Consider the following 20,998-nt stretch of genomic DNA (forward strand, 5'->3'; position numbering starts at 1 on the left):
GGTCTTTAACCAGAATACTTCAACAAAAGTAGTATGAATCTCGAATTATCTATTTGCTCTCAAGAGGTACCATGAATCCGATAGAAGACAGCACACAAGATATAAAACCCAGCGGCGAATAGCAAGAACGAGTAAGTGCCAACCCAATTCTTTTGCATCGTTCCTCGCAAAGGGGCGAAGAACGCACTAAATATAAAAAACAGAATATTGACCATGTGCAGGAGTCTTTGGAACCGTAAAGGTATATGGGACAGATCAAATTCAATTGTCAATGAGAAAAGAACAACCCCCCAGATACCAACCAATGCAATGGCAATAGGTAGGGAAAAGGATTTCAGCCCGTCTAGGAGGTTGGGCGTGTTGCTCGCGTAGCAGACAAGGACCAACATGAGAAGGCACATGAGCAGGAAATAAAGTATTACTGCGCCGAGAGTCTGGACATGATCATCCAAGTTGCTGTCGGGATCATCTGCCTTCCTAGAGGTTCCATGCGTGGAAGTATTCGGACTCATCGGCTGGGACTCAAAGTGGGATGATGCACTGTAGCTTGTGGCTATCTCGGGTTGTTCGTCATCTAGTCGTATCCCGTTAGAATCTATCTGTATCGAAAATTCGGAGCGTTGAAAGTGCAGGGCGTACCGTGAGTGAAGTACTTGACGATTGTGATCAGAGGCGCAAGCAGTAAAACGAGGGCCACGACCTGTCCAAACCCCCAGCCGGCTTCTCTCTCATCAGAGTCCTGTACCATTGTAAATCCTGAGATCCTGTTGTTTTCATACACATGTCTCCCAACGATTCCCAGCACTCCGAATAGACGGATGGTACCCCAAGCGAACCCGGCTACTAGCCAGGACACCTTGTTCATTGTCAGATGAAAAAAGAAAAATGACTAGACAAGGTACACATGCACACTCACTTCTAGAAACATCGAGGACCACCCATCTAGGAAGAGACGTGCCACGAAAAAGGTCGTCAGCAGAGGACGGTAGAAAAGCGTACGTTTCAGGCTCTTGCGGGAGCTACCGAAACAGCACCAACTGAAAGCGATGCTTAACAAACGACGCGCTTGCATGCCGAGCTTAGCTCTAGCTTTTCCGCATACACCCACGGAAATAGTCTTATGCGATTTGACTATACGGGCCACAAACCCAAACACCATCAGCAGTATGGAGAAAACCATTGCGTAGTACGTCACGGTTGATCTCGGACCAGAGCCCATCTGGCACCTCGCGGGTCTAATGACACTGAATGCCATGTCTTCGTTGACAGAGTCGGACCTATGCAAGGAAGTCCAATCATACCCACCCGTGAATGAGAGCGCCACAGTCAGGAGTATGACCAGAACAGCCATACAAAGCAGTCTCCATATGCGCTGGATCGAATGGTTGTACAGATGGTTTCGGAGAAGTGTCAGACACGCCAAATGAGTAAGACTAGAAAACCAGGCCAGATCGACGATAACCATCCAGTGGAAGGATGAAAGGCCCTGTGGAAGTTGCGTATACCCACTTATGAGTATCGAGAGTCCAGTTACAATTTGGAGGTCACTCATTGCAAGGATGCACTATAGAATGTCAGTTGGGTCGATTTTGGCTCAGACCAAAGGGTATCTATACCTCAGTAAAGCCTTTCCCGACTTGGGAATTAACGCGGACCTTGCGAGCGCCCATCAACCGCTTAGGTATACGTCGCACGGTCCGCAGGATTATTGTGTCTATTGGGTTGGGACGATATGACTGGTTTAAAGGGTAATCTGTCTTCCTAAACGGATCCAGAGCTGGTTCGTAAACCACGAAGAAGTGTATGATAATGAGCAGCACTGCAATACCGGCTGTTGCGACATAGTTTGCAATTACCTAGGGATGAATTAGTTACAAGGTTGCTGGTACTGATAAATATATGTACGTGGTGACATACCCCTTGACCAGTGATGTCGGGGTCTACCGATATGGGAGGTTGCGGTCCCGAGCATTTGTAGGGCATAACTCGAAAAGCAAGAGACGTTGAAATGCAGTTGAGGCTATGCATTTGTTTTGTTTTGTCTCAATTTGCCTTGACCACGTGGCTTAGAATGTCGATCTCTAAATCTCCGCACAGCCTACGGAGTACAGTTGCACCTATTCTCAAGAATTAAGAATCAAGAATTAACTTATCAAATTTGTACTCTACAGTCTGAGCGAGATAGGAAATAATCTGGCATTGAAAACTTCATTGACAAGAATGCGCGAAAAAAAAGCAACTCAATATGAACGAGTGAACATCCATATGAAATTCAAGAGATCAAAGCGAGAGCTGACAGGATTCCCCCGATTGCGACACAAAGATTCAACGCGAATGAACCTGGAAACAGCCGATGGAATGTACAATATCGAGGATATTCAGCATAGGGACAATAAAAAAAGGTCGATAAAAGATCTACCAGTCATGATGGATTCATGAGTGCAAGTGAGAAAAAAAAGGGAATATGTGAAGAACGTGGTGGGAAAGGGGGGTGTTAAGGGGCTATTGGACAAGGTATTGACGGAATTGATGGGAAAGTGACAAAAAAACGTGAAAGCTCATAATACAGGGAAATGGGTGAACTGATCGGAATCAATAAAATAAGGGGGTATGGAACAAAGGACGAAGTAAAGAAGAAAAGAAGAGTAACAGAGAAGATAAAAAGTGTACAACCAGAGGAAAACGATAAAGACAGGTGAGAATGCGATTGCTTTTGTTGCTGGGAAAGCTCAAGCGCTCGAGCAATATCAGAGTCAAAAACGCCTAGAAGCAGTTGAGGGTGCTCTTCTTCTTTTTCTTGTTGAGGGCGAGCATACGCTCTTCGAGTTGAGCGCGGGCAGCCTCCGCTTCACGGCGGGCATTCCGCTCCTCTTCGACTGCCTGGAGCGACAGACGGGCAGAGCTGCGTTCCTTGCGGAGGGAGGATAGTTCATCCTCGAACTCCCAGGCCTTCTTCTTCCAGGCCTCGCAGTCAGCCTTGACCTTGGTGCTCTGAGTTTCAAGGTCGCCGAGGGCCTCTTCCAAGGTGGCAGTTAGCTGCTTCTCGGCATACAGGTGCTTCTCGATGGTTCGGATTCGAGCTTCCTGGTCCTCGACCATCTGAATGTTGCACAGCTCTTTGCTGGCATGCCGAGAGCTGGGCGGAGACACACTCGAGGCGCCGTTGGACTGAGAGGCAATGGTAGGGAGGGGAGGGAGAGGGATCGCCGGTGGAGGCGAGGGGAGAGAGGCAGCGGAAGAGCTCTTGCGGAGGTTGGATGTGAGAGAGCTGCTGCGGTCGTGGGAGGCATCGGCGGTACCGGAGTTCTTGATTTGAAGCTCAAGCTGCTCGATACGTACTTGGTAAGTCTCAATGTCCCCTTCGTAGATAACAATCTTGGCCTTGGCGTCTTCCAGGGCCTGGTCACGCTCCTGCTGAATGACGGACAGACGGTTGTGATGCTGATCGAAGCTGTTCGTAATTTGCTCTTCCAGCTCCTCCACGAGACGCACACTCTTCTGCTTCTCGATCGTAATCTCCTCAACCAGGGCTTCCTTCTTCTTGACCTGTTCGTCCTTCTGACGAAGAGTGTCCTCCAACGTAGCCACCAAGAGAGCCAGCTCATTAACCTTGGCGTCCTGGACGTTGTGTTTGTTGGTTATCTCGTCCAGACGGCTCTCGGCGTCCGCATTGGCCTCCAGCTGCTTCCGAAGATCTTCATTGGTGCCCATAAGCTCAGCATACTTCTCGGAGAAGTGCTGCTTCTGGGCCAAAACATCTTGGATCTGATCTGTCAGGTTGTCGGCTGAGACCTCGGAGTTGAGGAGAGTCGACACAGCCTTGAGCAGTTTGACCAACTCGTCACGCGACTCGGCAATATCTTTCTGCAAAGTGGCCATGGATTGCTCATGCTCAGCATCCTTCTCGACGAGACGAGCATCGTACTCGGCCTGGACAGCGGCCTTAGTCCGTTCCTCCAACTCAGCCAGCTCACGCTTGTGAGATTCCTGGAGAGTATCCAGCTTATTATTGTGAGAATCGACAACCGATTTGTGAGTAGAGATTTCCTGCTCGAGCTCGGCCATCCGAGAAGAAAGACCCAAGTCAACAGCGCCGGCATTAGCCCCTTCTTCGGTAGTGGTCTGGGAAGCCAGTTGCTCCCGGGCATCGGCGTGAGACTTCTCCAGACTGGCAATTGTCGCAAGTTGAGTAGCAATAGTAGACTTGTGGTTCTCGATATCCTTCATTAGGTTATCCACAAGATCCTGCTGCTCGGCGCGGCCACCCTCAAGCTCTTGAGCAGCGACTTCTTTCTCGGTAGAGCCGGCATCGGCGGAAGCACGCTCAGAGCGCATAGCAGCAACCGAAGCCAAAGCACCCTCCAGCTCAGCAAGAGTACTAGTGAGCTGAGACTCAGAGGACTGCAGAGACTCCAAAGCACTCTTGTGCTTGCTTTGCCATTCCGTGAGCTCTCCTTGCAGAGCACCGATCTTCTGCTCCTGCTCCTCAGCACCGGCGTCCATTGCCCGGGTAGCACTTTCTTGGGACTTCAAAAGACCCTTCAAAGTATCAATCTCGGTCAACAGCTCCTTTTGGCGGGATTCGTGAGCGTCTCGAAGGTGCTCGATCTGTCTTTCCTGGGAGACGACTTGGTCGCGCAGTTGCGACACCAGAGCCATGTCCACAGGCGAGGCACCTTGCAAACTCGACCGTTCTCTGGTTAGGCCAGAGATAATAGTCGCTTTCATCTCCATTTCTTTCTTAACACCCTGGTTCTCAGCTTCAAGGGACTGGAGGCGCTCCATACGGCTTTGCAACTCGTGCATGATTTGATCCATGTGATAGTCAAAGTTGTGCATCGCGTCCGGCTTCTCAGCAAACTCCTCGGACGCAAGGAGGCGGAGACCTGTAAGGGCGCGGGTGGCACGGTCAACTCCTGACAGAAGGTTCTGGCTAGTCATGCGGCGGATCATTTTGAAACCGGGAGTTGCAGGGGTGAGCTCGACTTGGCGCGCTGGGCCTCGGCTTTCAGCTTCTCGACCAGTACAAGAATCTGCTCATGCTCGGTTTGCAGCTCCGTGTATTTCTGGGTCATGAGTTCAGCACTCTCTTGATGCTCGGCGAGCATCTTGCGCATGTTCTCAGACTCTTCAGAGTCCACCTGGCGGGCCGACAGCACCTGCTCCTGCGGGGTTGAGGGCGTGGATGAAATTGCCTTCGATCCATCCTCACAGGATGCGTGCAAAATGGATGGCTCCCCGGCCGAGGATAATTCCGAAGAGAGTGATTGCGAGAATGAGTGTTGTGCTCCAGACTTCGAGGTCGGAGTGCCTCCATTTCCTAAAAAAGTCACCGGGCGCGGCGAAAGTTCGTTTTGAACGCTGGGTGCTGGATGGCGGGCCTCGTCAATTTTGTCCTGGCGAAGCTCTTCAATGGCCTTGAGAGCCTGCTCGTACTTGGATTCGAGGTTCTCAAAGTCGTTAATGGTGTTCTCATGCTGCAGACGCAGGTCGAGAAGCTCCTGGGTGACAGTCTCAAGCTTATCGGCAACAAACTTGGACTGGGCGGGACTTGCGATGGGGTCCTCACGAAGAGCCTCCGAGCGACGTGCCTCCAGCTTGCTAGTTGCGGTTTCCAGGACCTTCAAGTCCTCATCCGTCTCCTGCTCGACTTCTCCAATGGACTCGAGCTCTGCGTCCATGGTCGGCTCGAGAAGATCCTCATCTGATTCCGGAATGGCTGTCTCAACTGCTTCGCTGAGTACGTCCAGAGAGGGCGTGTGTCTATGAGCGGTCGGCATATCCCTGGGCTGGTGATAGTGTGGGTAGTCAATGCCCTTGGCACCATCGTGTCTATCCCGACCATCTTGGTGGTCCAGCTCGCTGAGTAGACGGTCTAGCTGCCCGAGGCCTCGCTGGCGCTCAATGACATGTTCCAGACGCATCACCTCGCGCTGCATAAGTTCCATGTCCTGATCACCCTCCGCGAGTCGTTCTTCAAGCGTCGAGATGTATTCCTCGCAGCTGGCTTCACTATCGCGGGCCCGGCTTAATTCCTTGCGCAATTCGGCAACAATGGCGGCGTGCTTCTCTTCGCCTGTAGAGTGACCATCAAGCCTAGACTCCAGTTCGTGGAGGTAGGTCTCAGTGTTGGATTCCCGCTCCTGCATTTTGTAAACACGCGCCTGAAGCTGATCTTTGATAGCCTCGATATAGGCGCACTTGGTCTCACGCTCGAGTAAATCAGTCTCCGTGGTAGCGAGGGAGGCGCGTGTTTCAGAGAGTGAAGCCTCCAGGCTCTGAATGGTCTTTTCGTACTCCAAAACCATCTGCTCCACGGACTCGGCAAAGGACTTGGATCGCTGCATTCTCTCAACGGAGTTCTTCCCAATTTCGGAGGTAGCGTCGTCCATTTCGCCGTTGGGGGCTGGCGACTGCGAATCATTCGCCATATTCGAAATCAATTTGGCGTGGCGCTGGCTAAGAGAATTGTAGCTTTCTTGGACGTCCAACAACTGATTCTGAAGGTGTTTTTCACGTTCGTTCTTGCGTTCACTTCGTTCGGTAGACCCTCCTTCCCGTCGCTCAGATCCTTCGGAGTTGCGGATCTGTAGGCGCAAGAAAGATATCTCGGACTTGAGTCGCTCAATCAAAGCTTGCTTGTCGCCTTCGTCAGCAATTTGCTGAATGTGAGGTTTGCTCTGAATGGCTCTGGCGCGCTGGGCATATGATATTGTGTTTAGAGTCTCGCTCATGTGGAAATCGGCGGGGGTCACACAAGCAATCATGTACGTGTAGGCGGTTCCACCGAGCGAATCCTGGAGCAGCCGGGTAAGCTTTGAATCACGGTACGAGACGTGAGACCCGTGTTGACGTGAAGAGAGCTGCGAGATGACCTTTCCGAGCGCGGCCAAACCAGCGTTAATAGAGATACCCTCCTTCGCACGTTCTCCGGAGGCACCTGTGTTCTTCAGCCGCTCGCTACCCGCTAGATCCACGAAGTGCAGTTTGCTATCGACAGTAACTGATTCCCCAGTGTTGAACGTGTCGACTGGCATCGACATGCGCTTCTCCTTTACGGGGCTCGGAGTCGCTTGGGATTGTGAAGACTTGCGCTGCACAAGGTTCAAGCTGAATACGGCATGTGACCGAGATGATTTCGCGTTGATTGCCGTGGAGTCTGTTTGACGAATGGCGGAGCCAAAGTTCAGGGCACCGATCAGATCGTCGAATGAGTTAATGTTCACCTGGTGGAGACCCGTCAGGATAATACGACCCTTGGTATCTTCACGTATCGTAACGTTGCTGCGGTCGTTTGCGGCGGTAGATTCCGGAAGAAGCAAATCCCTCAGCTGTTCGTTATAGATCTGTAGATGGTCAGAACAATGTAAAAACGCGCGAGCACTTTCCTCGGACAGAAGCGCACCTCCACGTATGTAGCCTTCAGCTGCCAGTTCTTTTCCTTTTCCTGGTGCAGCTTGCCGAAGTTCGCAGCGGAAGTCATTGAATATCGTTGGGGTGTTCGGAGGCCAGTAGTTGGATGCGAGGCATTACGATTATGTTTTGACGGTCCTTCTAATTTATCGAACAAGACCTGGGCAGCACGGGGGATGATACCTAAATCAAGATGAACATATGCAGTTAGTCGCTGAATTCCATGGCCAAACAAGCATATTTCAAACTCACCCATATTCTGCATGTTACTCTGTTCAGTGGGACCCGAGGTACCCATTGTAAAGGACTTTCCGGCGCCAGACTGGCCATATGCCATAATTGACACATTGTATCCCTGAACGAATGAGTCGACACTATCGCTGACATATTCCCAGACCCCTTCCTGTTCGGTAGTTTCTGGGAATACACGATCGAAGACAAATAGTTTGCGCCCAGCGGCCACATCGACGGCCAGACTAGTTGGCGCGGTGACAGTGACTATGGACTTCTGGAATCTCTGCGGAATCAATTCATAGCCCGGGTCGGTCGGTTTCAGCGGTGGTCGGACACGGACAGCTGCGCAAGGTCAGTTATGAATTTGGATGCCAGCTAATGCTGTGTATTCTCAATTGCATGTTCTAGGTAACCCTAGAATGGGGCGACCAGGGGAAGAATCCACATACCAACTTTAACTGCAGTCTTTCCATCCTCGTCCGATGCACGGCTTCCACCTTGCCTGCTGCTCATACTTAAACGACTGGCACTACGCGGAGTTCGCATGACAGCACTGATGGGGCGCGGGGTGCGCCAGTGGGCGATCCTGGCGGTGAGACTGTCATATCTCTCTCCCCAAAGAGACCACACCAGGTGGAATAGAAATAAAAAGAATTCGACGTGCTAATCGATAGCGATCGAAGTCATGAAGCGCAGAATAGGGAGATGTCTAGAAATGTGGAGATTCCAAGTGTCAGTTCCAAGGTTGTTTTTTCCATATCGATAAGAAATGAACACAACAACTCAACATTAAGACGCGTACCTGATACTCCCGTCTCCTCTGCAACGTTGTACAGGAGAAAGTAGGGAGGTAAAAATATTATGGAAAATGGAAAATGGAAAATGGAAAATGGAAAGATGGAGAAAGACCGTGCATGGGGCTTAGAATAGTTTAGCGTTTTAATTTAAGATGAAGGCGGATTGCAAAGGCGGAAGAGCTCTTTTTGTGGTTCAGGGGTTGACATTTGATATCGACTGGAATTTGTACTCTGTACCATGGTTTACTATCATTTCTTTATTGGATTCCTTGGTATATGGTACCTCTAGGGGGCTACTACTATATCCATGGATATATGTACATATTAAGCAGTATCCCCTTTCGAAATACTCCGACCACATGGTTCAATAGTCTGATGGTTTATATTATTGATTACCGATGGCCTCAATGCTAAAATAAATTAAAAATGTCTCGATCCTCCACGTTGCCCGTTCGTTTCAGGTTTTTTTTTAGCTTCAAAGCAGGGTACATTGGGGGAGCTGAAAGGAACTAGTACATATCATATTCCGTATCCGAGCTCATTTTTCCCTCTCTCCCAATTGCCCATCTTCTGGCCCTTTTGCAGATCGCTGCGTGTTCACTTCCAGATGGGGCCTAATCGGGTCCAAGAACGGGCCAGCCAAGCCAATCCGGTAGTTTCTCTTGGAACCGGGTTCCACTCCAATTGACGGTGCGGAGGCCTTTGAGTCGGGGCATCGCTTGATGCCCTTCTGTTAGACGGTTATACTCAGTACTCCGTAGACGGTGTCCTGCAAAGTAATATGTCTTAACTTGAACTATTCAGCTGGCGAATTCAGGGGTATTCTACTTCGTCCGATTGGCCCTACTCCATCCCGTACCCGAGATATCGAGACTCCTCTTTTTCATTCAGGAGATTGCGCTGAAACGTGGGATACGAATATCTCACATTTGTGTCTTTTTGACTTTGATTCCTGGATTGAATTGGAAAAGAGGCCCACTATCATCAGACAAACCGTTGAAGGATCGACGATGGCTTTTTTTTTTTTCAATTTATGGGCTAATGAAATTCATTGATTGCATTGCATTGCATATGCCAGAACCCGAACCCTAACGCCCGCGGATAAGCACCAAACTAATTTCATTGTTTACAACCTGACATGGGTGTTTCAAATCCTTTGGTTTCCGTCCATTCTTAAATCATTGTACTATGGGCGTCAATATCCGCCCCCTTAGAGCAGACAATGGACCCATACTATAAGTACAATATCTGTGCCAGCCCTACAACGAAGACCGAGCCACTCTCTTAGGGTCTTTGAAATAGGCATGCAAAGAAAACACGTACATCGACACCTCGTGGGATCGTAAGCCGGTGCCACCTTGATCATATCCACAACACAAAGCCCAGCCCACCAAGGCCACGGATGATCGTCGCATGGACAACCCTCCAATCTTCTACTCCGTAGGATACCAGTAGCTAGAGCGATTAAAGTAGTCCGCTACTTGGTGTTCGGCTGACCCTCTTCACAGCAAAGTCGTGACTATCAAAGTGAATAACCGTCACGGGAGAGGACCATAGGCCTTACGATGCTCTGCTGCTGCTGCTGCGCGATGGTGGGATCACGTATCAAGGACGTGATAACTAGTCAGCTTCTCGCTTTTCTTTCAAGATCTTTACTGCGTTCAAGTCGAGGCTCAGCAACATACGGTGTAACCAGGACATCGCCACAATCCAAGGTGCCATCGAGAGGGTTCGCCTCCAACGCGACATTGTAGCCAATGCTGTAGCCCAATCGACATAACCCTTTATGCTCCTCCCTAGGCACTGTCTAGTGTAAGTCTTCTGCTCATTAAAGCGACCCACATACCAGTGATTAAGATGGCAGAAAGCTTCCAAGATTGCATAATTCCGCTGGGGCCGAATCGGGCTCGGGCTCCGTAGGAGGTACCAGTGTCAAACAAGTCATCTAGTTGAATTTACGAAAATGAAGTCCGAGGTATAAAACTTATTGAGTTGGTTCTCTTTTGTCAAATACATCCAGAAATGCGATGTCATACTTCTTAGCGCCACTGGCCAAGCGTGGGAAGTAGGATCGAGGGCCGAAGGTCGAGATTAGGAGAAATACCGAGTCGCCCTTCACTGGTTTTCAGTCAGGAAGTAAATTTTGGACATGTGGGTACCGTGCCGTCCAGGTGATCAAGTGAGATTACTGAGACCATTCAGTGTGGATGTGAGCTCTGGGCAAGTCATGGCAGCTTAGCTTGCAGCGTTCTTGAGGGATCGATATATGTCCTTCATTCCAGAGTATTCCAAATATCAAATTTCCGTGCAACATATACAATTCTCCTAGTCAACATATTTGCACTCCAATTTTCCTCTCGTTGCCTAGATCTAGACACAATCTTCGGAACGCCTCCATCTTTACTCTGTAGGTGCAATTTTAGAGTCGATATTGGAGACAAAGAGAGGTTTCTTTAGCTACGGCCAGACGTCTTGTCCCCTCTCCTCCGGTAACCTCCCTGTGGGGAATTCGTACTTAAAGCCAACTTATTGTTCGAGGCTTGGAGGATACAGACTTGCTTAGAGGTAAGACATGATGTGCCACTACCTGAAACGGGAAATCGTGGAGGAGGAACGCGAGACAGGTATTAGAGTTGGAGAAAGCAGGGAAGGGTTGACAACCAAGAGATTGATTTCAAGGAGAATGCAAATTTTTACCCACTAGGCAAGACAAATATATATTCTACGTACAGCAAAAATCCAAAACTCATAGCCCATCACGCTCCGTAACCACAGCAGTCTCCTCCTTGGATTGGATTCCTGAGATACCGTAGACGGCAATGAACGCCATGCCCAGGAAAGCGGACACACACGAGAAAACCATTGCAACAATTCCCCTCGCTGTAAACCCGGCAGGTAACCACGGAAGCTGCTTGTTCTGACCAGTAAGGTCGAGCAGGTCTTCCATGTTAGCGGCAGCATTACCCTCGTATGAGCGGTTGCCAGCCTTGCAGATGTTAATATCGCTCTCTGTCAGCGACAATTGCTCCTGAATCTGCTTCGGGGCTTCAATAAATGACATTGCCAGTCCCTGCGACATATGCCAGTCAATGTGGCAGTGGAACAACCAAACACCAGGGTTATCGGCGACAAAACGGATAACAAAGTTACCCTGTGGTGGCGCGACGAAGGTATCCCGGCGAGCAGGGTATTTCGGGAAGCTACTAGAGGGGTTCTCGGTGGCATTGAAAGGGACGGGGTCACCGTCGGCGAAGTCCTGGAAAGAAGGACCATATGAGGGAGTGCGACTGACGAGCTGGAAGTTGTGTCCGTGCAGGTGGAAGGGGTGCGAACCACCGTCCAGGTTATTGAGGATAACCTCGACGACCGCGTTGTGGCCGAGAACGAACGGGTTTGTGTATTCTCCGTAGACCTGCGCGTTCGTGGCGTAATCCCCAGATGTGAGGACCGAGTATAATGTTGGAACCTTCGGCCTCGTGTAGGATATATTGTTGAAGAACGCATAGCCCGCGCCGTCATTCAGATTATCCATAATGACATCGACCTCAATAGTCATATCGGGCTCTGTGAGAAGCTCCATCCGGTCGTGAGGAACGAGTTTCATGTCATCATATGGGACAAGGTCGGAGGAAACTTCCACCTTCATTGCAGCTTGTGGATGCGCCGCGTTGCTATTGTACTCGAGCCAATTGGTTTGGTTGAGCTGGAGAGAAGGCGAAATCACATCCAGCAGAAGCGAGTCGGCAACGGTCACGATGGGATAGTTTTTGTCCGTGGAATTTTTCATAGTGACCAAGATGGAGTAACGTTGCGCAACGGCGATATAAAGAGTATCGGCCTCTTGCTCATCGACGTATACTCCATCGATTTCGACAATGCGGAAAGTGTGGTCTTCAATGTAGAAGTACTGCGCCACAAAGGCACCGATATTGATCAATCGCATCAAGTAGGTCTTTCCGGCTTCAACGGGAATGTTGGTGTTTAAAGTGTCATTGAACAGGAAGGAATCCGGAACAGGCTCAGCACCCGTTGGATTTTCAGTACGAATGAAGGGGATATCCTCGATAAGATCATGGTACCAGTCACTCATCGTAACGGTAAGTTCATGATCGTACATATCGTTGAAATACGCCTGATCGTCGTGCACAATCAAAGCTTGTCGATAGCCGTCCGGGTAGCATGAGTCGGTATGGCAATGGTACCAGTAAGTACCATTCTGAGGGATAGTGAAGTTGTAGGTAATCGAGGCACCAGGAGGGACTGGGCATTGAGTAACCATTGACGGACCATCCATATCATTGGTGCCATTTTGGAACATGCCATGCCAATGAATGGAGGTCTCCTTGTCCCCAAGCCCGTTATACATATTGACAATCAGGCGATCTCCCTTGTCCACCTCAATAACAGGTAGCGGCCACTGGCCGTTGATGCCCACCACCTTGCGCTCATGGAGTCCATCAGGATTCGCATTGACCCATGTGACATTGAAATCCAACTTCACTGTCTTCGCTTGACAGTACTGGACAAAAAGTAGCACTGCCGTAAGGCGGATCAGCATTCCATGATATATAGCCATGCTTTGACGTTTGGCCAGGGAGGAAGTAGGAGGATTTCCTGTTTACCGATAAAGAGAGGGGGCGAACAAAAAGAGTATGAGCTTGTGAACAGAATCTTGGAACATTCCTAGCGCAATACAAGATTGATAAGCGTAAAGTTAATCCTTCCCGATCTTCTTAATTAAACCTTCCAAGGAAGCTTCTTTCATCTTAATCAGATGGAACCCGTGGGAGATTGCCAATTTTCCATTGGTTTTGGGTCGAGGTATACCATGGGAGACACAGTCATTGGGCCACATAGTTTCCGCCTAATTTCAGTAGGCGAATCGGATTTTCACGTACTTGTGCTCACCTGCCAAATTGAGAAATATGGCATGACCACTCTCGCGTTATCTTTCCAGTTCAACAGAACTCAGGTGGCAGGACCTGGACCTTGGACATGTGGCAGTGGCCAGGTGGATATGTTTTAAACGACTATCGCGAATCATAATCCCAGACGCTCAAAAAAGAAGCTTCTGATACGGAGGATTTTCGAAAAACTAAGCTCAATACCAAAAGGCTAAGCTCAATACGAGTGGGTCGCTGAAAGTCAAAGCGGTTTTTGTAGCCCGCGTAATTTTACAATTTGGAATTCCCAACGATACCAAGTACCTAAGTATACTTTAGTAACTGGCGGGGCTACGTACAAGGGGCCGGGTGCTCATTTGCTTTCAATGACTTTGTTCTTTGAATCTCTTCTTCTTTGAGTCTTGGGGACCTGCCACACTCATCTCAAGCATCATGGGGAATAACCAGGTTTTCGCTGTCACCGGTATAGTTCATGCCTACTTTTTTGGAAGACATAACTACTTATTAACCCGGCTCGATCAGTGTTTTTCATTTGCTTTCGAGAATGTCTCGAGACGACGGTGGTTGTGTCAGTTCTACTGGCTTTCTTGAAGCAATCGCTCTACGACAGTGATCGCCCGACGTATAAAAGGCTAGTGAAACAAGTATGCGACCATCTCTTACAATCCTTTGCAATTTTGCAAGCTAAATAGGAAACAGGTCTGGCTAGGATGTGGCTTAGGCCTATTTGTTTGTCTCGCAGTCGGGTCAGGCATGATTGGTGCCTTTTATGGCCTCGGAACAGACACTTTCTCCAGCACTGAGGACATTTGGGAGGGTGTTTTGGGAATTATCTCATCGATAATAATCACTATTATGGGCGCTGCCCTTCTGCGCGTGTCTAAACTTCAAGACAAATGGCGTGTCAAGCTCGCCAAGGCTCTCGAACACGAGCACGATCCTAACGAGACAGGGAAGGGTCGTGTCAAGAGATGGTTGGAGAAATATGCTATGTTCATCCTGCCATTTATCACGATTCTCCGTGAGGGTCTCGAGGCCGTTGTGTATGTTGGTGGCGTTGGATTAGGGCTTCCTGCCAGTTCCTTCCCCTTGGCCGTCTTTTGCGGCCTTTTGGCCGGTATCGCAGTGGGCTATATTATCTACCGGTATGCCGATTCAATGCCTTGAATAATGATACAGAGCTAACATACCCATAGAGGCGGACGACAGACCTCGATGCAGATATTCTTGATTATTTCCACTTGCTTCCTCTACCTCGTTGCCGCTGGTCTTTTCTCGCGTGGTGTCTGGTACTTGGAGAACAACACCTGGAACCACGCTATCGGAGGCGACGCGGCGGAGACGGGCTCTGGTGCCGGATCCTACGACATCCGACAGAGTGTCTGGCACGTCAATTGTTGTAGTCCGCTTATCGCAGGTGGCGGCGGTTGGGGCATCTTCAACGCGCTTCTTGGTTGGACCAATTCCGCCGACTATGGCTCTGTGATCTCTTACAACTTATACTGGATATGTGTCATGATTGGCTATGGGCTGATGTTCTACCGTGAGAAGCGTGGAGCTATTCCTGTCATTGACCCGGCCATGAACAGCGTCGCAAAGGCCAAGGCCAAAGCCAAAGCCTTTATTCTGCGCCGTCCCTATGAAGATCCGGTAGCACCCGTTGAAACAACAGTTCCCGTTTCTGAGAAGCGTGCAGAAACTGGTGTTTTGGCTCTTTAGGTTTAGTCAGTCGAGCTGGATCGGTCTGTTTCAATGTGGACCGGGGTTTATATGGGCGAGAGGAGGGTCTTCCAGCGAGAGGGCCACTGGAAAGCGGGTCGAGGAAATGAGAAGCTTCCGAGAAATTTGATATTTTTGTAAATTGAAAAATTCCATGTTCTACTCCGTACTCCGCAGTAATTTACTTGTACCGTTTCCGCCAAGCGGTACCAAGCTTTCATGCAGGGTCTCCCGAGGTCTTGGTGTCTCGTGGCCGTGGAGTGGACGCCTATTTCCCCACCGGAGCACTGCCCCAAAATAGGTTCCACAGGTTCAAAAGGTAATTCTGCATGGGTTTTCTCTGTAATGCAAGGCTTCTTAGTAGATAATATCGCTAAACGCGCTACAGGAATCTGAATTCTTCTCTCATGACTTGATTAGCCCGATCGGGATACCTTGTTCGGTGAGAAGTCTGAACGAGTCCAGAGGGGCTACATGGAAACGACATAGATTGTAGCACTTTCTGACCCGCACTAGTACCGTTCCCGTGGACTACTACGGAGTAGGTACTCCGTAGTATTTAACTGATTGATAATCTTATCATAATACAGTGGCTTAGCTCTGCCCAGGTGTATACTAGCCTTCCAAGGTTGGAAGGGGACCCGCTCAACCGATTAGGAAACCTTGGAACGAATGAAAAAGTTTGTCAATCTTTGGACCCTTAATGTCCACCGGTAACCTTAGAAAGTCCTGGATTAGCACGCCCAGGTACATTGTCGAGCTTTCTTGGCTGCATAGAGGATCAACGCTATACCTTATACCCCAAGGAATTGAGCAGTACTGGAAGCATTATCCCGGGGCCCAGTTACCTTATTATGTAATTTTTGGCCTTGTTGGACCGTCAGCCACCAATTTATAGCAGATGAATGGCCTTCTGTGTGCAGATGCCATATTCTCATAGGGCCCTATGCTGCTGACATTTGTCTCACATTGAGCGCCACCAAACTCTACATGGCGGAAACTGACCCCGGGGATTATTGGAGGAAATTTTAATCAGATTTGGAATAACTTAAGGTTTATCTGATTGATTAGACTTTTTCGTTATCCAGAATACTAGAGTACCCTCAAATGCAATGTGCGGTGAAAAATTCCGTGCAGGGATTTTACAGTCCATGTGACTCATACTTTCTGTTCGTCCCTGAAAGTGTTATATCATTTTCTCCATCAGATCTTCCAGAAGGACCGAAAAGGAACGCGGACTCCGTATGTTGTATAATGCCCATGATGCTTACCCAATGGCCGAGGAGTATCTTCCATTGCGGCCCTATCAGAACGCGAGGACAATCACTACATACTAGTACATTATGGCAGGAGTAGGGGTCCAGAAAGCGGTTGAACAACCGTTGAATATGTCGCAACTATTAATTAGCCATTTGTTTTTAACCGGCCTATTAGCAAGCTATTTACAACTAAACAACCGCTAAACGTCCGTCAAAAATCCATTAAACGTCCGCTGAAGAACCGCTGAAGAACCGCTGGGGAACCGCTGGGGAATCATTGAAGAATCTCTGAAGAACAGTCATTAAATGGCTTTTTATGGTTGTTTGCGGTTGGTGAAAAAAAACAACGCTCGTCCAACCATTTCCTGTATCCCTGTTCCACCTACGTATATACGCAGGTGATACTCTGATTACATTTCCTAATTTGGCGTGGGGAAATAGTTCCCGGCGCTTCACAATATGGGAAATGCTCCGCTTGGTCTAATCCGCACCATATGAGACACGGAAGTAAGCCGAGTGCACATCCTGAAGACAGTGGACTCCAGTTCATCCTCTTGGCACGCTACTTCCGAGTACATACGCATCCTGAAGACAGTGGAGTCTCTAGTTCATGCTCTTGGCACGGTTTTCTCCGGCGCGGTTCCAATGGAAGGAAGTGAAATTAATAATTGACCTTCCCGGTCAGGTTGTGTTGATCCCAGAGGTTTTCTTTTCGAGATTGCACGTTGAGTCTGTCAGCAGCAGCCAGGATGAGTGACCCCAAAGCTGCAAAGGCCGCAAAGGCTGCTATGAAGGCATTGCGCCTGTCTAACAATAAGTGGAGCGTGAAGTATTTTGCCATTGCCATCGGTGCAATTATGGTTCTTTTTGCTATACACCACTGGTCAAGTGTGGTTCACTTTCATTATGGTCGAAGGAAGAATTATCCTACGTTTACTAGGAAGTATAAGTATGTTTATTGCTAATATCAGCCAAGGACAATACTGATCATCTGAATGTGACAGACAAGCTCGATGCTTCCTTTCTAGTTCAACGTTGGGATTAAGGACAGATCGGTCCCTCCTGTATATCATCTACTGGGCTATCAACTTGATTCTCGCTCTGACCAATATAGACCTTACAAAACTCGTCGATGTGAGCTGACCTCGTTCATTCTCTGGCCTTCGTATACATTTTTACTGACGAGTTCCTGCATATATAGGTCTCCAAACGATTTGGCTGGTACGTGTACTTGATACATTCTACTCCTACAGTCTAGAAACTGACCAACATCAATAAACAGGATTTCAGTTGCCAACTTGGTACTTTTGGTCTTCTTGGCCTTGAAGAATACGCCCCTCGCGCCATTGACTGCCACATCCTACGAAAAGCTCCGCCCACTACACAAGGTTGCCGGTTATACCTGCATCTTCACAAGTGTCCTGCATGGCATAGTGTACGTATCTGCCTGGTCGGAGATTGGGCACCTGGCCGAAATGAAAGAACATGAGATTTTCGTCGGCCCAATTGCAGGTTGCGCCATGTTAATCATTGGCTTTTCAACCATCACATACTTCATGCGACGGTATTATGAACGTGGGTTATTTCTTCGTATTCTCCTATAGTGTGCACTTCTAACCGTCTGCAGTCTTCTATATGCTGCACATAATTATGTTCATTTTGATTATGATCACAGTCGGAATGCACCGTCCGAAATTCTCAACCTCAGTGGTGATTATCGTGATTTTCACTGCCTGTCTTTGGACTTTGGACCGCATCATCCGCGGTGCAAAGATGTTGTGGAACTTCTTTGGAAATTCCCTCACTGTCACTGCTTTGCCCGGCAATGCCCTTCGTGTGAAACTCAGCCGTCGCATGCACTGCAGTCCAGGTTCCCATGCATTCTTGTGGGTTCCCGCCATCCGCTGGGCTGAAAGCCATCCGTTCACTCTATCATCTTCGGATCCATCAGAGTTCGTTATTCGAGTGTACGATGGCTTTACGCGAGATTTATATAAAGCTGCCCAAGAGTTCCCGGGGAGGTCTCTACGCTGTTCTGTAGACGGCGCATATGGTCAAATCCCGAACTTCAAAGTGTTTGAGAAAGTTGTTCTTGTCGCCGGCGGCAGCGGTGCTAGCTTCACATTCGCCATTGCACTAGATCTGATCGAGGCGTCTAACAAGGCAGTGAAGTCGATTGATTTCATTTGGGTGGTGAGACATCAAGGTACGTTAAATGTTTACGAGGAAGCAACGCTTATATACTCGCATCAACTAACTCTGTCCCATAGAGAGCCTCGAATGGTTTGCCCAAGAGCTCAAACAGCTTCAGTCGCATCCAGAAGTGAATCTGTTCATTCACGTCACCTGTCAGACTGACCTGTCCGGCACATCGTCATCCACATCCCCGAGTTCTTCATCAGAGAAAGTATCTACGAAGGACGATGTAATCCTTACAGAACCTTCTCCGGCCATTTTAACGAGAGATCCTGAAAAAGGCGCCGAGCAACAGCCTACAGGCAATATTTCTTCTTCAGTCAAAGAGATCTTGCCGGGGCGTCCGAACATTGGCAACTTGATCGCGGCCGCTGCCGCTGGAAGCGCCAAATTAGACGACCGCGTTATTGTCGGTGCTTGTGGTCCTAGCCAGCTTCTGAGTACAACACAGAAGGCTGTTAGCAATGAGTTGCTTAATGACGGACCATCCATAACACTCTATACTGAGGTAAGCTAATAAGAGTGCCAGGGGAAGAAACTTGACTAAGACTGCAACACAGGAATTTGAATGGTGATATTCAATGTTCGAAGGATATAAGCCAATTCGTTGGAGGACTTGGTTAGTCCGAATTATGGTATCGATGGAAGAGAAGAAATATGGATGATAATACTATCGAGATTGGATGTCATCTAAATGACTGCGTTATGCCACAGCAATGATATACCTTGCCTTCCAACCAGTTGTGGTCTATATAACTTTTACATTCCCATGAAATTGTAGACTTTCACATACGGTAAATCGCCCCTAAGACCCTTTTCCCTGCATATTCTGTAGCCAAAACTCTAAATTTGGCGTGTATACGAGGTAGGAAAGAAAATTCAAGAAAAATTAGGTATCTATTTTGGGTGCTCTATCGTTTAATTATTGACAAAGATTAATATGTCTATGAACAGGCGTATCGAGATGATGCGGTATATGTAAAGAAATCCAATCACCCCAGCGCTGTGAGAAAATTCCGGCTATTGACCAATGGAGAAGAAAAAGGAAACGGCGACCGAAAATGACAAATATACCGAAATAGGTGCAAAGGGATATGCTCTCCCCATCAAGCTTGTTCGCTGGCCTTGGCCTCAACCTGGGTCTGAGACAGGCTAGGGACGTTTTCACCCTTCAGGTAGTTCTCGAACTCGCCGACCAGCTTGCCACCCTGAACCCAGCGTTCACGGTAAGCCTCACGGCGCTGTTCAGCCAGCTTGTTCAATGCAGGCCAATAGGATGCATGATCGTAGCGGAACTCGACATCACCACCCACAGACTTCATAAGATGGCTAGGCGGGACATGTTGACGCAGGTCCTCATTGAACTTGAGCTTCTGTCGAGTATTCGGGTCAATCAAGGGCGTGATCAATTTGAAGAATCCCCAGATGACGAATGGCACTATGATAGAAAATTAGTAACTTTGTCATTGCTTGAAACATGGAATCACTAACCGTTGATCACAAGAGACCGACCAAGTCTCTCGGGGTAGTGGTTTTGCAAGAAGCCGAGCGTCTGCTTGGCCTGGCCGATGCTCGCGTTCTGGCCAGACTTTGTCTCTTTGAAGTTGACAATTAGGGCAAGAGTCTCCTGGCCAGGTCCCATAATATCAATGGCCCGCTCCAGCATGAAGACAAGATGCTCGAGCTGGCGGTCACTCTTTTCCGTGTTCTGGTTGGAGGGCAAGAGATACAGACATGGCCGTCCGTTGTTATCATAGCCCAAAATGACTTGCTTCCCCGTTTCGTTCTCAATTGAAATATATTCAGGTGTCAATTTCTTCAGGTCATACTCGCGGCGCCATGTGAGAGTGCTCTGGAGGCGTGCCTCAGCCTCGGAGACGTTCCACTTGGTCGCGCGTAGGTAGCGCAAGAGACATTCGCGACTCAGCCACATCCTCTCATCCTCGGTTATGGGAGACGTCGGGGCATTCTTCTCGGCCTTGGTTGCGACTGTGGTCCATGATGAAGCAGACTTAAGCACAGCCTCGTATTTGGATTGTTGTTCTGGGGTAAGCTCCGCGGGTGCTGCTGGCTTGGCTGTGTCCAGCGGCTTAGCGAAGGGCTTCTGGATGAGACCGTCTGCGGCGGATGTCGGCAACTCGAGGTCAATTGGCTTTGCGGTCGAAGTAGACTCGACCTGGGCGTTCACGGGGGCTGATTCGGCCAATGTCTGTCCGTTGGTATCGGACACAGTATCGCCATTGGTGGGCGCATGCGCAGTAGCACCTTGTTCGGGGCTCGACATGATCTTAGATGGTACCTAAATATAGACTATACAATGACACGTGGAGATCTAAAGAATGAAAAATAAACCTAGGGGCAAGGCTAATCACCAATTCTCACGATCGACAGGTCCACTCCTATCAAATGCTCGAATAATATTACTGCTTTGGGCTGCTTAGGTCAGCGACACGGTCTCACGCGTCTTGCGCGTGTC

General features: G+C 48.9%; 6 protein-coding genes across 6 annotated transcripts; 2 read left to right on the top strand and 4 right to left on the bottom strand.

Annotated features, from left to right (window-relative positions):
- Window positions 1-59: 59 nt before the first annotated feature.
- On the bottom strand, window positions 60-2,028 carry N7519_005959 (uncharacterized protein; the record flags this gene model as incomplete). The annotated part of the gene is made up of 5 exons (XM_057292735.1): window positions 60-574; window positions 640-856; window positions 917-1,564; window positions 1,617-1,856; window positions 1,918-2,028. The coding sequence occupies 5 exons, from the start codon at window positions 2,026-2,028 to the stop codon at window positions 60-62; spliced, it is 1,731 nt and encodes a 576-aa protein (XP_057147546.1).
- Window positions 2,029-2,763: 735 nt separating this feature from the next.
- Window positions 2,764-8,193, bottom strand: N7519_005960 (uncharacterized protein; the record flags this gene model as incomplete). The annotated part of the gene is made up of 5 exons (XM_057292736.1): window positions 2,764-4,933; window positions 4,987-7,346; window positions 7,406-7,596; window positions 7,666-7,989; window positions 8,097-8,193. 5 exons carry the CDS (start codon window positions 8,191-8,193, stop codon window positions 2,764-2,766), a joined length of 5,142 nt encoding a protein of 1,713 aa, XP_057147547.1.
- Window positions 8,194-11,190: 2,997 nt separating this feature from the next.
- fetC (putative ferrooxidoreductase Fet3) lies at window positions 11,191-13,020 on the bottom strand (the record flags this gene model as incomplete). The annotated part of the gene is made up of 1 exon (XM_057292737.1): window positions 11,191-13,020. One exon carries the CDS (start codon window positions 13,018-13,020, stop codon window positions 11,191-11,193), a length of 1,830 nt encoding a protein of 609 aa, XP_057147548.1.
- A 760-nt stretch (window positions 13,021-13,780) lies between these two features.
- N7519_005962 (FTR1 family protein) lies at window positions 13,781-15,067 on the top strand (the record flags this gene model as incomplete). Its single annotated transcript, XM_057292738.1, has 4 exons — window positions 13,781-13,811; window positions 13,871-13,992; window positions 14,048-14,493; window positions 14,545-15,067. 4 exons carry the CDS (start codon window positions 13,781-13,783, stop codon window positions 15,065-15,067), a joined length of 1,122 nt encoding a protein of 373 aa, XP_057147549.1.
- Window positions 15,068-17,075: 2,008 nt separating this feature from the next.
- On the top strand, window positions 17,076-19,097 carry N7519_005963 (ferric reductase family protein; the record flags this gene model as incomplete). The annotated part of the gene is made up of 7 exons (XM_057292739.1): window positions 17,076-17,275; window positions 17,331-17,460; window positions 17,528-17,547; window positions 17,609-17,901; window positions 17,954-18,532; window positions 18,597-19,030; window positions 19,083-19,097. The coding sequence occupies 7 exons, from the start codon at window positions 17,076-17,078 to the stop codon at window positions 19,095-19,097; spliced, it is 1,671 nt and encodes a 556-aa protein (XP_057147550.1).
- Window positions 19,098-19,628: 531 nt separating this feature from the next.
- Window positions 19,629-20,806, bottom strand: N7519_005964 (CRAL/TRIO domain protein; the record flags this gene model as incomplete). Its single annotated transcript, XM_057292740.1, has 2 exons — window positions 19,629-19,960; window positions 20,014-20,806. 2 exons carry the CDS (start codon window positions 20,804-20,806, stop codon window positions 19,629-19,631), a joined length of 1,125 nt encoding a protein of 374 aa, XP_057147551.1.
- Between the last annotated feature and the right edge of the window lie 192 nt (window positions 20,807-20,998).

This window comes from Penicillium mononematosum (genome assembly GCF_028829835.1).
Source record: "Penicillium mononematosum strain IBT 11891 chromosome Unknown utg000003l:1.0-8172316.0:1.0-8177699.0, whole genome shotgun sequence".
NCBI classification, from domain to species: Eukaryota; Fungi; Ascomycota; class Eurotiomycetes; order Eurotiales; family Aspergillaceae; genus Penicillium; species Penicillium mononematosum.